Source organism: Scleropages formosus, chromosome 14 (genome assembly GCF_900964775.1).
Source record: "Scleropages formosus chromosome 14, fSclFor1.1, whole genome shotgun sequence".
NCBI lineage: Eukaryota > Metazoa > Chordata > Actinopteri > Osteoglossiformes > Osteoglossidae > Scleropages > Scleropages formosus.
The window spans coordinates 6,554,489-6,571,976 of NC_041819.1; the positions used below are offsets into that span (position 1 = coordinate 6,554,489).

Sequence of the window (17,488 nt, forward strand, 5' to 3'; positions counted from 1 at the left end):
TTTTAAGAAGGAGGAAATGGAATATAAATGCTTTATTAGAAATAAATAGAAGTCATCGCCCAAGGACAATCTAATATGGGGGGGGGCACATTGCCGGTGCTCTGAACTTCATGGGACTTGATTTAGTAAAGTTATTATGAAGGGGTGGTGAAAGAGACACACATTTGCTACAGAGGGGTGCTAGGTGCTTCCAATTTTTGGAAGCATGTCAGCAGTATGAAGCTAAATGAGGATGTTTCCCTGTACCAATTTTTGAAACATCTTTTCTTTTTTTTTTCTATTTTAGTCCAATATTTTTTGGCTTACTGTTTTTTTGTTTTGTTTTCAATTACTGACTCAGTTATGGGCGGTACAGTAATGCATGTTCTCCTTCTGTCTGTGTGGTGATGCTAAATTCTTTATTGTGTGTTAATGGGTGTGTGCGGCTACCCTGCAGTGGACTGGTATCCTATCCAGGATGTGCCTCCCCAGCTATACTCCCAGTGATTCTGAGATACGCTTTGGACCACCTCAACAGTGACTAGGACAGGTAAGGAAAGTGAGTGACTCTTCCAATTACCGTACCTCCCTTGTTCTATTATTTTAACTGTGACATCTAACGCACCACACGTCCTGTGTATCGTATATGTCTTTCTTTACGTTACTTACATGCCCGCTGACGGAGGCACTTTGCTGAAATGCATTTGTTTTTTGGAAATTAAATTTATTGCTTCAAAAAGTTTGAGTGCTGCCCCAGACTGCATGCAGTCAGGATTCATCCTGAATTTCAACGTCCCGTTTTGTCATCGAACTGAGCGCAAATTTCCAATGCTCTAAAAACTAGCTAACAATAAGTGTGAAAATCTACATCCACTCCTGTCGTAAAACATTACCTTGAAGTAAGAAGTCTGTATTGTGTGCTTCGTATAAACAGATAGTCAAATGAAAAGTGTACAAATAAAAAAAATTTTTAAAAAAGTGCAAATAATTTAAAATTGGTACTGACATAGAGTAAGATGTTGGAAACACCTTTTCAGTGAAGAATTTTTTTTTTTTTTTTTTTTTTTAAATATAGAGTAAAATCTGTAAGTACAGATTAACCACTTGGAACAGCACAGCTGGACCAGTCAGTTTCTCAAGATGTTTTTCTACTTAACCAGGGTGGTTACAAGGGGCAAGTCCAAGATGGGAAGGACTCTGTATAGTCTGTACTGCTAAAGCATGTTAGAATCTATATTGTTTATAAAAGTTGACATTTTTCATTGTTGAATGAAATTAAAATCCGTATATATCCACGTAGAAAGAGGAATTTTATTGTTAAAAGGAAATGTTACATTACAGTTCAGAATGGGGTAAAAAGCATGGTTGCAAACACAAAAAAAAAAGTATACTGAATTGTATATTCTAAATAATTTAGCGTTTAACAACGTTGTGCTTTTTTGTGCTGCAAAGGAAAGTCAACATTATGCGGTTTTAAAATCACTTTCGTAACACAAAAGTTTGTGCATTACACTGATGGTTTTGAAGACAAACGATGCTTTTTCACAGAGTTCAAAGGTATTTACAGTAGACAAAATAAAAGTTTCATAAGAACATTCAGTTAAAATCAAATATCCTGAAAATTGAAGAAAGCACACATATATACACCAAAAACAGTTGCATACAACACTAGCAGAAACTCCCCCTTCCAGACAAAAAAAAAAAAAAAAAACTAAATAGCAAAGATGTCAAAATTATTTGTTGAAGCATGATTCATAAACACCATGATTTTCAAAAACACAAAAAGACAAGGATTTTATTTTTAGGGACACATATCAGCTGCATTGTATATTCATTTTAAGAACTATTATATCTTCTGTATCAAAGAAAACACATACTGAATACAGCAGTTAAAGAAAGCCATCTGCATGCCAAGCCTAAGAATTAGTATTAAAATGTCCTTCAAATAAAAATGTTAAGCCTACGTTAGATCACAATTAGCGCTTGTTATATTTTGCTTGTGTGCAACACTCACATTAACCTCTGTATTAATAAACACATTCAATATTAAAGTGTTATATGTTACCAGACTGCTTACACAGGTTCTTTAAACTGAAACAATGCTTGTTAAAGAAAAAAAAAATATCATTTCACATATAGCAACAAAAAAGTACTTGTCATTTAGAAAGACTTTCATACTTTTCCCATTTTAATAAGGAGAGGGAAGGAAGGGAAGAAAAAAAAAAAAAATGCTTTTTGGGTTCAAACTACTTCAAATGAGGGGGGGGGGAAATTAAAATTAGAAATTGTCCCCAAAAACTGCAAGCAGTCTGAAATGGACCCGTGGTGACTCAACTTGTGCGTCTTGCCTCAAGGAAGTTAGGAGATTCTGAGAAGATTGCTGAGAACTGCAGTTAAAGGAAATGTGAGAACAGCCACATTAGAATGATCAAGGCCAAGGATGTACATGTCCCAGACAATATTTGCTGCTTCAAGCGATACTGTACACAGCAAAAGACAAAACAATGAGTGACCATGCAGCAACTACATATTAAAAGAGAAACAAAAAATATTCAGTACATTGGCTCCTGTAATGAACTGTTGATGCAAGAATTTAATGATACAAACCTCTTCCAGTTTGTTTATACATTTTGATAGAATTTTCTTAACATACATATTCCAAAATCTGTTTGTTCAATACAGAATAAGACCTGTGTTTATGCAGCTAGTTGGAAGATATCAGTAAAAGACAAAGAACAATACTTTGGTGCCACCTTAATTCAACTGACTTCTGTAGTGTGTACAGCTTGTATCTGGTGTTCCAGAGTGCTGGTGATCAATAATAGCACTGCTTATGGAATCAATCAGCATAAAACACTTAATTTACTTTATCTAATTATATATTGTTTTAATGTAGAGCAAAGCTTTTTTTTTTAGTATAGCCATATCCAAAATTCTATAAATCCAGGGATTTTCTCATTGTACTTTTACTGACTGATGTAACGGGGAAAAAACTGACCACGATGTTATACCAAGAAAATATTCATGGAGAGATTTTCACCCCCGAGCAGTCTAAGCAGGCCTGTTTCCAGAAGAGTTTAAGGGACAGAAACACAGCTTAGGTCTTACCCTGGGGATCGGACCGGGTCCCGCTCTGGTCTCTGTGCCCACTCTCTGGATCACCTGAGAGTCAGGAGTAACGGTCATTGTCCAGTAGCACAGCAAAGCAAAAAGCCACAGACGCTAAGCATGTGACCAAAAGGCCGACAGCACGGTAAAACCTACCCCCTTGGATCTTGAAGCAGAGCTTCTTCTTTTGGTAAGCAAAATAACTGGATGCTGCGCCGAGGAGTGCTACGCCCACCGCGCTCACGATGCCTGCGATCTGCCCAGAGCCAGCCGCTGGTGAGCGTAAGGACACACACAGACACATGCAGTGCTGAAAGTCCATATCAACCGAAATCCTTGTGACTTGTGTTTTTTCTTAGACATCTTTCCAGTCTGAAGCCACTAATATTTTCCAGAAGATGGCAGCACATTCTTATTCTGTTTAGGAAACAATGTACTTTTTCTATAACCTGTAAAGAACTTGCCGTAAGCCTTAGCTGAATAAAGGAAAATGGATCTATTGACTTGTTAAAATTCATGAACGCAAGAAAGTAAGTTCTTTTCCTCGGAAACAATTAGAGGAAATTGGAAACTTTATTCAGTCACTTTATGAAGATGTGTCTTTATTTAATGGTAACATGAGAACCCGAGCACAACCCTGGCTAGACTCCAGTATCTAGCCCTCACATTGAAAGTTTTATTTTTTCTCCAAATCTCACGGAACTGAAACCTTAAAGGAACACATGAAAGAAAGACGGGGGTGGGGGGGGGAGACCCTGCACAGGCATGCCATGCTTAGTGGACTTTTTCTTAATGAGCTTTGGAAGAAACACTGACTTGCACCCATTTATTCCCTTAAAGAATGACTCCGTTAAAACACTCTGAAAAGCAAGATGAACATACGGTGGGTACTGACAATTCAGCCAAGTGGGTGACCGACCAAGTCAGCATTACAATGTTAATGACTGGTAATCAAGTATTGTGTCTTAATAAATCAGTGCAAAGAACTAACTGTCCTGATATTATTCTGTCTATTTTACAAAAAAAAAAAAAAAATTATGGATGTATACATGGTGGAGAATGATATATTTTTTTTTTTGGTAGGAGAAAACATTCTCCATTCAAACCAAAACAAATGGTATGTTGACTTAATGTGAACTTCCCTAACAAGCAGATTTCCAAAACCAGACCATGTCTTAAGCAGGGAATGACTGTACAGAGATTTCTGACACAAATGCACACAGAAAAAAAAAAATAATAAAAAAATATGAGAAAAAGCAATATGATGAAATACTCCACCGGGTGTTTATATGCGAAACTGACTGACAACTCAGAACGATTTAACACTGGAAAATACCATAAGGGCTGAAGTCCAGTAAGCTTCTCTCGCACATATTCAATACATAATGAAGATACTGGGCAAGATTCCACCTCCACAGACGGAGACATGGAACCATTTCCCCTTTGCAGCGCTGCTCTAGTCACAAACAGGCATGGAGTGGAAAAGGAAGCCTGAAATGGCAGAAAGTCTCATTTCAAGCAGACAAGCTGTTACCCAAAGAACAACCATTTTAATGTATTTACAAAATCTAAGACCAAGAATAAAAATGTGTAATGCATGGGGGGGGGGACTTGAGTAAACAAAAACCTGAGAAGCTTTTCAAGTGAAAGATTGCAACTAAGGAACAAAAAATTAGATACAAAACCTAATCTTTATAAAAAGAGCAGTAAAGTGTTGCAGAATCAGATTAATTACAAATACGCCCATCACTAGTGCATGGGTAGTATAGTTTAACAGTTCAAAAAAGAGAAACATGAAAGGTTACAGCCCATATTTCTGCAGGTTCATTCAACACAGAAGACAGATCGCTTTGCATAAAATAATCTAGTATTTTAAGAACATACAAAGGCAAAGAACCCTTAAGGGAGACTAAGGCCACTGCTAAATTCATTAGCTGTCAGGCCTGCTGAGCAAACAGTGTGTTCCTAAATACAAACAAATTTGAGAAATGACAAAACAATTTAAGGCTGTGAGATTACATCTCCGAATGAAACCCATATTTTTTTTTTTAAAAAAAAAGAAAAAAAGTAATTTATTATAGACTAAAAATCCCATTTAAAAGTCTTCAATCCCAGTAAAGAGAGACAGGACTACAATAAAAGCCCCACCTAAGCCTAACCTCAAACACCCTTAATCAGCTATCAGTAAATGATGCCAAAGGCACACGCTATTTCAACCTTCATGCCATCCTTCTTTTTTGCTATCATTTTTGTGTAAATTAAGCCATGCAAGTGAGAAACAGAAAAAAAAAAAAAAAAACTCCCAGCCGGAAAGGCCCCAGTTCACTTCACGGTGCATTAAAAAGCTGCAACGCCGGTGACTCGAGTTTAAAGACTGCCTGACAAAAAGAAAATTTGTGATGGTCCACCGCTCTGGAAATTATATCCTCCATCCTCGAGACTCCCAGACTGGAACACGAATTAAATCCATGTTATAGTAGTCCAGGTTTATTTTAAAAACAAAAAAAAAAAAAAAAAATTAAAAAAGCCACAGTGGTGAGAGACGACCCCGCAGGACCTGCCGCCGAGTAAAAGTCCAGCGACAACACAGAGGCAGGAAGGTTAACTTCACAAGAACAAATGCAGTCCCGTTCACTGGGTCACATCAAGGAGCTTCATGACTCGCTCTAGCAACGGCACAACTACTTGTTTTAAGTTGTTTATCCAATCATGGAAGCTCTCGGGAACGTTAGCGCTGAGCTGCTTCAGGAACTGGGCCCACAGTAGCGCTAAATCTGCAATGAAACATAATTGCAGAACAGTTTTAGAAGGGCGTCCATGGACGACCCATGCCAATCTCCTTAAAATGACCCCACGCTCACTACACCGCTCAAAATATGCAGCACGTGCTTCTGTCCTTCTCTCAAAACATGACTATTCGGGGTTTTCGGCCACACTTTGTGCCAAAACGGAAAGAAAGAGGCTCAAAAAATTCGGCCAAGTGTCAGCTTAGCCGCGAGGGGTTAACCTGCAATTATTTTGACTAAGTGCATTCATTAACTTTACAATTGAGGTGGTAATGCAGAATAGCATGAAAAAGTCATTTTGTGCCTTTTTATGTGATTTATATGCACCGCATGAATCGTTGCAAGTTAAGTTTTAAAAATGTAGCAGCTCTGTGGTGAAACGAAGGACACGGAATTATACATAACCTATATACTAAATGTTCCAGCTTCATATCTGAGGAATTATTGCTACTGTATCCTTCAGCAAAACACTAACATAAAGGACTCCTTATAAAGGGGATTTGCAAGATTTATAGTCTCTGAAAGAACACATAATACAAAATGCTGATGTAAACTTCCATTACTGCACGCAGTTCTGCAGTGTACAGAACGAAAACAAGAGGACACTCGTCCCCCCCACCCCTTTAAACAATAAATGAGAAAACTGCAAAAGCAGAAATACTTCCAAGTCGAAAGATATGGAAAAATTAAGACTATTAAACAGCAAATTTTACACCGCAGTGTTTTTGGTGATCTCAAAAAAAAAAAAAAAAAAAGACAGCTCAAGACATTAAATATCCTTATAATGGAAAGTTTTGCAATATTTCATCTAATTTAAACCACAATCCTCGATGCATGGGGTCGTAACAAGCACATTTTCTGAAGTGTGTAGAATAGCATGAAAACGTCATTTTTTGCCTTTTTCACCCAAGATCTCTCCAACTCGCGTACGGTGTAAACGTTCATACATCGTAACTTCATGAGCATCACCAGATAAAGCATTTATTCAGCCACTACTCCGGCATTTTTTTTTTTGTTTGCTTGTGTATCTTATAATGTTCTAAATTATTTATTTATTTATTTATTTATTTATTTTTTTTTTTTAAACTTTTTTAAAAAAATTGGTAGGAGGGTATCAGGATTTGTCTAGCCTGTGTTTTATGAACCTACTCGAACGATGAATCTCGGTGCAGCAAGTGGTAGGCAACAAACTAGGTTTACTTGAGACTTACATGTCTGCAGCTATGTCTCTTTCTCTTAATGTAATGCATAAATTGTTCTTTTGCTGAGATGTACATCGCTTTGGACAAAAGCGTCTGCTAAATGAATAAATGGAAATGTAAGTGTGCACGATCCCATGGCATCAGCCACAGCGGCCCGACAGACACCTGTACCACGCAGGGCTGAACCAGGATGAAACACCCAGACTAACTAATGTGTGGCAAGAACTTCGTACAAGAAACGGAAAACTTTGGCACAGTGTTTCATCTGCTCTTTCAGTTGTGTGATCTTCTACTTTATAAAAAAAAAAAAAAAAACGCATTATGGGAGATATGGGCATCAACGGGAAGCTATTTACACAGGTATGTCCCTCTCTAACTGAATAACAATATACCTTTTACTGAAAATAGTCACTACAATAAACAGAAATAACAGAAAACAACTTAAGATACATTTAAATATCACATCTTGAAGATAATGACAGCACTATTTATTTTTGAGGTAACTCAATATGGGATTGAAATTGAGTATCAGTCACACAAATTCAACACCCAATTCAATAAAAACTACTGATTAGCGAGTAAAAAAATGAAACTGCGGTGTAATGCATTTACCTTGAGGTTCATCAGCACCACCACCACCACCACCACCGCCTGAAATAAAGGAAAATATTACAAACCAATGGAATATTCCAACAAAAATGGTAGCAGAAGGGCTGCAAACACAAGGATGCCTATCAGTGACCAGTGTGAAAAACAAAGGTTGGCTGTACCTCCATAGGCGGGGTCAGCGGCACGGGCTAGAAAAGAAAAGCCAGGCAGAAAAAGTGAACATGAGCCAGACCTAAAGCGGATGCTACTTTCCAACACGGCCACAGAAGCAGAACCACAAGGTCCACGGCGCAGCCCTGCGTGCGACTTGTAGCCGAATTTCAAAAGCACCTTCTGGCACCAGTTCTCATCGAGCACAATCTGAGCACGGCTTTCCTCAACAGCCACACAACAGTCTTCCTGTTTCGGGCTCAATCTGGACTTTATTATGCAAGCAGAGTCTAACTTGACAAGTCAGCACATGGTATCAATTATGTTGGTAACCATGGATTTTTTGTTTTTGTTTTTTTTTTTTGGCCAAAAAAAAGAACAAGGACAACTCAGCAGTTGCAATAATGCCAGTTAGTTTGCTATGTACATGTCCAGTCAGTAAACAAGTATGTATTTAATTACTTCTGCTTCTCTTTTTGCTTTGTTTCGGCATTGCACCACGGTACCGTACTGTGTTCAGTATGAGAACCACAGGTGAACGCAGTCAAGTTAACTCAAGATGTTATATTTTCATAGTGGGAGGGGCAAAAAAATAAACAAACTTACCTCCGCCCCTGCCTGGATCTGGTTTATAGCTTCCGTCGTTACCGATGTCTTCCAAGTCTGAGTCTCCAAATGACCCACCTCCTAAAGAGAAAACAAACTGTATTCATCACGGCGGGGGAGAGGAAAAAAAAGGCTACAATAGTGTTGTGCCGCAAAACAGGAATATTCAAACAATGATTCATAATAAATTGTTGAATTATGGCTGAAGTACAGTATATGAAACTAATTCTGCAAACCTCTCTGAGTATTTTGGGTGTCCAATTACTTTGTTTTCAAAGTCTTTTTTTTTTTTAAATTTATTAGGTTATTCAACATATAGTGCAATCCCAGTCATAATGGTTCTCTTGTCCCGTTTCCCCAAATTACCAAAAGACTCAAAATTCAGGCATTACGCAATTTACTGGACCAATTTGAGGTAAGTACCTTGGGCAAGTGTACTGCAGCAATAGGTGGGATTCGAACCTATGACCTTTGGATTTGAAGGCAAAGGTATCCCACCCACTCTGCTACCTCCATACAATAAAATTCCACTTATTCATTAAGCAGATGATGTTATACAAAAGTTATGCAGCTGTAAAGTTACATGGTGTTTACAAAACAAGTATATTATTGAAAGCTAATTGTTGATATTTGATTGAAAGTCGTTTTTAATCTCAACTTTTAATTCACGCCTTCCCTCTGAGAAAATATTCAAACATTCAAATACACAAAAATGTAAGAGGACTCCAAAAGTGTTCAGTCTCACCAGTTCCACCATCTTTGGGGACCACCACCTTGGGCTTCTGTGTCTCAGGGTCTGTGGAAGAAATGACAAGAAAGCAAATAAAATGGCAACTTTTGATGAATTCCTCCTTGTTTCTTTCACCTTTCCAAACAGCCACCTCCCATCTACAATCTACAGCATTTTATGATTTTGCGTTATGTGAAAATGCATAGCTGAGGCATGTGAGAAACAAAGGAAGTTAAAGAGAACGCTTCAAAACCAGTTAAGTAACATTCTGAACAACTGACTGTGCCGATATCATAATTTACAAAGTGATCCGTGAGAAGGAGCGAACTCAACGCTGCAGCAGAATCGGACCCGAGAGGATAAGTGGCACAAAAGCAAATCCCAGTCCAACTTTCCACAGCGAAAACTCTGGCTTTACCTGGACCAAAGGCATCATTTAGATCAAAGCCACCTGAAATGACAAAAAAAAAAAAAAAAAAAAAACAAAACATGACAACGATGTTCATTTCATCACCTTTCCCGTACTGCGCTCAAGGGATCGACGCTTTCATACTCATTGTTTAGCATGACCATACCTCCTGCTGGCTTCTTTGGGTCTTTCGCAGGTGGCCGAGGTGTTGGATCTGAGAATAACACATTCAAAAAGAACCGACCCATTAAGCCAACTCAAGACACTTGAAAAATAATGAAAACTGCATCACACCAAACGTGGCGAACACCGCTGAATAACTCATTTAACTTCTAGTACAGCACAACAATGCCAACGTGAAACTCATTTTACTGGAATATAAATATACATATATTACCTGGTCCAAAGGCATCGAAGAGATCAAAATCCCCTGTGAAAAAGATTTTCAATGAATATACGCATTTTGTTACTTATAACAGCAACATTTTAAACCACAGCCAGCGATCAACCAACCATAATGACATGTTTTATACCTTATTCAAACATGTCCTTTCATCATTAGCACATCCATGTAAGAAACTGTCTTAGACTTGAAATAAAAGGGTAATCAGTTGGCATGCATGACAACAGGACTTGAACAGTAAACTAATCCCTACCTGCACTCCCACCACCTCCACTCTTGGGTTTCTCTGGGCGCTTTGTTGGAGCTGCGGAAGAGAGGTTACTTTATTATTTTACTGCCCCCCCACCACGGTTTAAGGGGACTTTCATCTCAAAGTACGTTTTTTAAGTATAATGTACATGCTACATAAGTGAAAGAAAAAACCATGGAGATAATTCTAAAACCTACCGGGGTTGTCGTCGTCACCAAAAGCATCACTAAGATCAAACCCTGTGAATTGGAAGAAACTGAAATTTAACAGATTCAATGGAAGGATTTCATGCTGAACAGTAATTTGCTACCACACATTAGTATCACAACACAGATTGCTTATATTCGTGTTTTTTCGCCCACTAACACGGCACCATAGAATCACTTACATGCAAAAGGTTGTGAGATATCATTTCTTTGTTAATGAAAAATAAAAAATGTACGCTCTCTAAGGAGGGGGGGCACGGTGGCACAGCGGGTTTGGCCGGGTCCTGCTCTCTGGTGGGTCTGGGGTTCGAGACCCGCTTGGGGTGCCTTGTGATGGACTGGCGTCCCCTCCTGGGTTCGTCCCCTCCCCCTCCAGCTTTGCGTCCTGTGTTGCCGGGTTAGGCTCCAGCTCGCCGCGACCCCGTTTGGGAGAAGCGGTTTCAGACAGACAATGTGTGTGTGTGGGCTCTCTCTAAGCGAAACACTGCAAAAGCCTTCATCTGTTGGAAAACTGCAGATGGACACTGCACATTGTTCAACTTCCTCCACAGTCTCACTAGGGAGCTCATAGAGTACAATCTGAATTTACTACGGTGTTTGAAACACACTCATTTCAGAAGCGCTGGACTCCTAGGTCACAGGCAAGTTGTCCTCCTTTGACCCCCGGGGAATTTGATAGCCACAGAATACAACGGGCATCTTCCTGCTAGAGGAGAAGAGGCTCAACTGATGGACCCCGGGGGCACGTTGCACAACCGGCGGAAAGAGCGCACGATACGCACAAGAGCACGAGGAAAAACTTGTTTAAATGCCTCCTCTTTGGACATTTAAGAAAAACTTTTCCCCCTTCATTGGCAAAGAAATTAGTCCATTTCACTGTGCTTACATGCCCAGCCCATGCACCAAATCGATTGCGATGACCTCAATTCACCATTTGCAGTTATGCACATTACCAGGCAATCTAAACTCCTTTTTGCCATATGCAAATTGATAACACCTCGTTTCACTCAAAAAAAAGCACAGGACCTCAGCCGCTCCTGAGAAAAGCTTTTGTGATGCGATATACGATGTAAAATGTATTTTAAAAAGAAGAAAAACACTGATTTACAAGCACCCTGTTTAGAGTAATTCTGGGATAGGCTCCAGACTTATGTGACCCTAATGGGGGGGGATTAACAACAAGTGACTGAGTGAGTGAATAAAAAACCAGGGCTTATGAATTGTGCTCATTGTGCTGTGAGATTCTTAACTATTTCTAAAAGGTTTTGCTTAACTCTGAAATACATCCAGCACAAAAACTGCAGTACAGAGTGTAAATTAATGCCTTTATTCACAATAACGCTACACGATTAACAATTACGAGATAGATTTCAAAGGTGCCGTTTACCGAGCTTTTTCATTCCATTTTCCGTTTGGCCTACGGTTCAAATGCGACACCCCTTTGTCACAGATTTCACACGCAGCTACAGTCTAAACGCTTTATAGAAATTCTGTCCCATGGGCAATTTTAAAGCAACAGGATGAACAGTAAATGATGGGAGTTGCTGTAGAACTGGACCAACCACGAGTTTTCCTCTATCTTTACACTGTTAGTTTGGTAATAAATACTGATGAAAGGCTTTCCTGTAGACTTTACTATTCTAGATTTTTTTTTGTTAAATATTTTCAATTATTTATTTAGCTGATGCTTTTCTCCAAAGTGAATACCATATTAAATAACTCAATGATTTAGCCATTTAAACACCTAGGTAATTTTCCTGGAGAAATTTAGGTTAAGTGCCTAGCACCAAGTTTCTACAGCAGCATCTGGGATCCAAACCCCATGTCCTTCGAGGGCAAGCGGGCAGTCTAACCACAATGCCATGTACTGCTTTTAAAGCACAGGAAGATTTAAAAATAGTTATCAGTAAGCCTCTCGTTCTTATCCTTTTTGAGTGACCAAACTGATCACTGATGATCTTTTCCATTAAACCAATTATCTCCCGTTATTTTAAAAAGTGCACTTAGGAGGCTGATGTAAAGAAAAGTTTACTGTATGAACACCGAAGACAGATTAGCCATTTTAGATTAATGTAATGAAAATGTTATATGCAAGAAGTGGGTGACGGCTCACTGTGATTGACAGATGCGCTGAGCGTGCAAAGACATGTGGAAGTGGTTGGGGAAATGACATACGTTGCGCCGCAAACTCTGCCCTGCTCATCTGGCATGAAAAGGAAAGCACGTGTAGAACTTTAGTCACAGTGCTATGGTTACCCCGCTTTCAAACCATTCGCTTCTTTAGCTGTTCACTCTTAGCTGGTCTAAAACAATAATTGTTGAATTTTGCTTACGTAAAGACTCGACTTCCATACAATGGGGTCATAAAATAACTAAGCGCTTCTCAAAAGGAGAAATGGTGCATTCTGATTTCACAATATTTTAATAGCAGCTTCTTCCATTTCCATAGTGGTGGGCATAGCATTTAAAATTATGTATTTTGCCATTTATTTTCATTAGGGTCACTTTGCAGCTCAGGGTGCAATAAAGACTATTGAACAATGGACCCAAAAAAAAAAAAAAAAAAAAAATTTAAATACAGGAAAAAAAGCTATCAAAACAACCGGTCAGTCTAATGACCGATATCTGACTTCGAAAGCAGAAGTCATGGATGGTAAAGTGCGAAAGTTGCGCACAAGCCGAAGGACACACTGCGACACCTAGATGAGGTGAAGGAGCTGTCGCTACACTCGGCTAGAATGACATGAGTCAACAGCTGCTGAGCACTGACACATCTCCTCTCATTCCCTCCCCCATTTCAGTTCCCTGTCCTGGATCAGCGTCTAGACACACCATGTAACTATTGTTAGAACAGAAAACACCGCCTTGTATATATGTGACAATGCCATCAAGTCATGTGACCTCAAACCTGTACCCAGCGAGGCCACGTATGACCAACTGTGTGTGTAAAGAATTTTAAAAAAGTGTCACATTCTGGTGTGCTTTAAGTAGTGAACACACAGATGAGATACACCCCGGTCTGGGACACACAGAGAGAAACGGTAAATGCAGGTAAAAAGTACTTTTACCGGGCGCCACGGTGGCACAGCGAGTAACGCTGCTGTCTCACAGCGCCTGGGTGGTGCGAGAGAACGTGGGTTCGATCCCTGCTCAGTCTGTGTGGAGTCTGCATGTTCCCCCCGTGTCTGCGTGGGTTTCTTCCGGGCGCTCTGGTTTCCTCCGACAGTCCAAAGACATGCTGTTCAGGTTCCCCCATAGTGGGCGAGCGTGTTTCACTGATGCATGGATGAGTAACCCCTTGTAAGTAGTGTATCTAGCAATGTAGTCAAAATAAGGTGTGTGGGCTGATAACACTACGGAGTATCCGTTGAAAGTCGCTTTGGACAAAAGCGTCTGCTAAGTGAATAAATGTAAATGTCATCTCCCCAACACCTTTATGCATTAGATGACGATGTTCTCCGAAGCAACTTTCAGCATTAAGCCACCGACAATTTACCTATTTGTGCAGCTGGGCAAATTTCAATGAAGCTACTTTCATCCAGGGTATTACGACAGGAAGTGGGTTTCGAACCTGCAAACCCATTTGTTCAAAGGCAGCCATCACATCTGCTGACTTGTTACAAACCGGCTACACTAACAGATCTACTGCAGGCGGTCTTTTTACGCTGCCTCGCAAACCGTAATGAGGAAGAACTGGCAGGGATGCGTCAAAGTCGCTGCCGAGGAGTTCCTGAAGGCCGCCCTAGCAACCGCTCGTTGGCACGGAAACACAACACACCCATCAGCTGAAAGAGAGAGAGCAGGCCCCCTAAGCTCCAAGGCCCTGCAAACCACACCTCAGACGTACACTCACACCCGGGACTGAGTCACACTCATCACGCAAGTATTTCAGAGCCATGAGGAGTTGCCCTGGAAGGCGGAGGCTCCAGAGAGAGAGGCCTGGACTTGATTAATCTTTCTCAGGCCTTCCTGTGTATCATTCTTTCCAGGATACATGATTAGAAGTGTCCACAGTACCCAGAATCAAAAAAGCTGAAGTTAAAAAAAAAAAAAAATTTAAAAAAAAAAAAAGTCTGCTTTTTTTTTTTTTTTTTTTTTTAAATAGAAAAATGCTTGGAAGAGAACTAAGGCAATTACACTATGGAATAAGCCGGATGACACACACACAGCACTCTCAAAAAACAAAAAAAAAAAAAAAAAAAAAAAAAAAAAAAAAAAAAAAGCACAAACAAACATGCATCTAAAAACTCAGTGCTAAACTTTGAGGAACACAAGATGCTGCAGGTATTCATTAAAATACTAGTGTAAAGTTAGGTGGGTTGGGGCGCGACGTTTGCGAAATCAATCCCAGTAAATTATTTACAACACGAGGTCGCGTCGATGGCGTATTTTACCTACTGCAGGATGCATGATTGATTCTGCTCTTACTCTGCCTTAGATTCATTTTTATTAACATTTGTAGCAATGAGACACTAGATACATGATGATGCGAGGAACAGTTTTCGGTGCCAAGGAAAGGGTAGATCGTCGCACACGAACTAAGCCACTAAGTAACAGTCTGCATTGCAACTTTTGTGTCCATCTTCTGTTTCCCTCGCCCCCTGCGTCCCAAATCCATACCTTAAAACGGCGTCTGGACGGCGGCCAAAGTGTTAGGTAAAAAAGGAGTAGGAGGTTCTCACCTTCTTGGGGGAGCGCGCGCAGCGCAAAAGTTGCGAAGAAAAGAATCCAGAAGCAGGACTTCATCTCAGCAAAAGCGCGCGAGCTCGGGGAGGGGCACAAGTAGTGCAGTAACGCGGAGCTACACAAACAACTTTCGGCAAAATCCCGACTGTGAAGTAAGTAGAGAAAAGAGGCGCATGATGGGTGTGGCGGGGAAACACCTCCCCCACCCCCAAAGAGGCGCGTGCGCGCTGCGAACGCGCCGGGGACGCGCTTTTCCACGCCCCAAAGCCGCGGGCAGACGAGCGGGTGGCACTTGAAACCACCCAGGGCGGGACAGCTGCGCGTGCGTCGCGCGCTATAAAAAGTTTTGTGCGAATCTCACGTTGCGGTCTGGTCAAAATCTAAAAAAAAAAAAAAAAATTTTTAAAAGTTCCTCTTATTATTATTATTGATGTAACTCTTTATATAATTTGAAGTCTAAAATATTGTGGCACGTAGCGCCATACGTTTGGATAGGGCGAAAAAGGACGCGGAGACAGCATTCATAACGAATAATTTATTCGAACACCAGCGCAAGGGAAACAATGCTCTCAGTCCGAGGACCCCTTTTCCTTCAAGATCTGCGTTTACAACCAATCTTCTTAGTTTACCTTAGCACCCCAAGGCTTTTTTCCAACGCGGTCCCAGACACAGTCAACCCACCATTTCTCCCCGAAGTGGCCCCAGCGGTTACAGACAGTATTTACAGGTTTCCCATAATGCAACTTTTTACATTTAAACACACACTCCCTCCTAAAACAGTAACGCGTGGTCATTACAATATGGAGTTGATGTGCGATAAATGTCTTATTATCGCGTGCGCGTAAGTTTTGGTGAGCGCATTTCAACCTGACAGCAGGTGGCGCGGTGGTGAGAAGCCGACTCTTTGTTGGAATCCCTGCTCGTTCTAGTAGTTTACTGTACAGAAGGAGTATTGACTTGGATGTTACTGTCGGATAATATATTTTAGCACTGCAGCCTTACAGTACGTGTGTGGCGCGAAAGAAAACGTGGGTTCGATCCTTGCTCTGTCTGTGAGGTTATATACTGTATATAACGTCTTCTCACTCTCTCCACGTGGGTTTCCCCCACTACTCCGGTTTCCTCCCACAGTCCAGAGACATGCTGCTCAGGTGGATTGGGGACTATAAAACCACCCATAGTGTGTGAGTTGCAGAGAAATATGGTGTGTGGATGAGTGACTCATTGTAAGTAGTGTATCCAGCAGTGTAACTCACCTTGTCGATGGAGGTGTGGGCTGATACTACTACATAGTTCTCATTAAAAGTTGCTTTTTAGAAAAGCATCTGCTAAATGCACACATGTAAATGGTGCACAATGGTGTTTGCATGGTGTCTGTGTGGGTTTTCTCGGCTCTGGTTTCCTCCCACAGTCGAAAGACATGCAGTTTGGTTGAATTGGTGACTGTCAGTTGTCCTTAGGGAATGACTGTGTGTCGCTACATTCCATCCAGGGTATATACTCACCCCCCCAGCCTTGTGAACCAGTAATCCTGTGATAAGCTCTGTCTCACTGTGGACAAGAGGTTATTAAAACTGGATGGAAGTTCTCTCTGCCATTCCTTCTCCAATCTGACTGCAAGTCATTCAGTTCACCAGGTTTCAATGTGAATTTTGCTCGGCCTCCAGCAGGACAATCATCACAAACGTTTTGACTCATAACCCCCGCATGTAAAAGGTTTTTATGAAGTTAAGTCAAAAGTATCCACAATAATTTGCATTTGACCAAACATTTAGTTTTTCCACTTACACTTTTACACTGCCAGCACACTGGACCACGCGGTCCAGCCCGAGGGCTTCTCAATTTACCGTGCAGAGCGGACTGATTCATTGGGGAAAAAAAGAGGAGGGGGCGTATGCTTTCTTATTAACAATGCATGGTGCAGGAAGAGGGGGCGCGGTGGTGCAGTGGGTTGGACCGGGTCCTGCTCTCTGGTGGGTCTGGGGTTCGAGTCCTGCTTGGGGTGCCTTGCGGTGGACTGGCGTCCCGTCCTGGGCGTGTCCCCTCCCCCTCCTGCCTTACGCCCTGTGTTGCCGGGTAGGCTCCGGCTCCCCATGACCCCGTATGGAACAAGTGGTTCAGAAAATGTGTGTGTGTGTGTGTGTGTGTGTGTGTGTGTGTGTGTGTGTGTGTGTGTGTGTGTGTGTGTGGTGCGGTGCATGAATGTGGAACTGATTGCACAGAACTGCACTCTGGACCTTAAATACCTTCTGATCAAATGCCGACCGTTCTACCTGCCCAGGGAGTTCTCGGCTGTGCTCATGGCTGCAGTTTACATCCCACCCCAAGGGAACACACACAGCGTGCTGAACGAACTGTACCACA

The 17,488-nt window shown here is 41.0% G+C and overlaps 1 protein-coding gene across 4 annotated transcripts; it reads right to left on the minus strand.

Moving 5' to 3' along the window:
* Nucleotides 1-1,270: 1,270 nt before the first annotated feature.
* Nucleotides 1,271-15,353, minus strand: cd99 (CD99 molecule). Of its 4 annotated transcripts, XM_018729145.2 has the most exons (13): nt 15,121-15,348; nt 10,430-10,471; nt 10,236-10,286; nt 9,977-10,009; nt 9,746-9,793; nt 9,589-9,621; nt 9,186-9,236; nt 8,441-8,521; nt 7,846-7,872; nt 7,688-7,726; nt 3,244-3,360; nt 3,088-3,141; nt 1,271-2,366 (listed from the first exon to the last, which is right to left on the minus strand). In XM_018729145.2, the coding sequence occupies exons 1-13, from the start codon at nt 15,182-15,184 to the stop codon at nt 2,338-2,340; spliced, it is 669 nt and encodes a 222-aa protein (XP_018584661.1). In that variant the 5' UTR covers nt 15,185-15,348; the 3' UTR covers nt 1,271-2,337. The 4 variants fall into 4 exon arrangements, with proteins under 4 accessions (XP_018584661.1, XP_018584662.1, XP_018584663.1 ...); XM_018729146.2 differs by lacking the exon at nt 7,846-7,872; XM_018729147.2 differs by lacking the exons at nt 1,271-2,366; nt 3,088-3,141; nt 3,244-3,360 and adding an exon at nt 3,370-5,861 and having other exon boundaries at nt 15,121-15,353.
* Between the last annotated feature and the right edge of the window lie 2,135 nt (nt 15,354-17,488).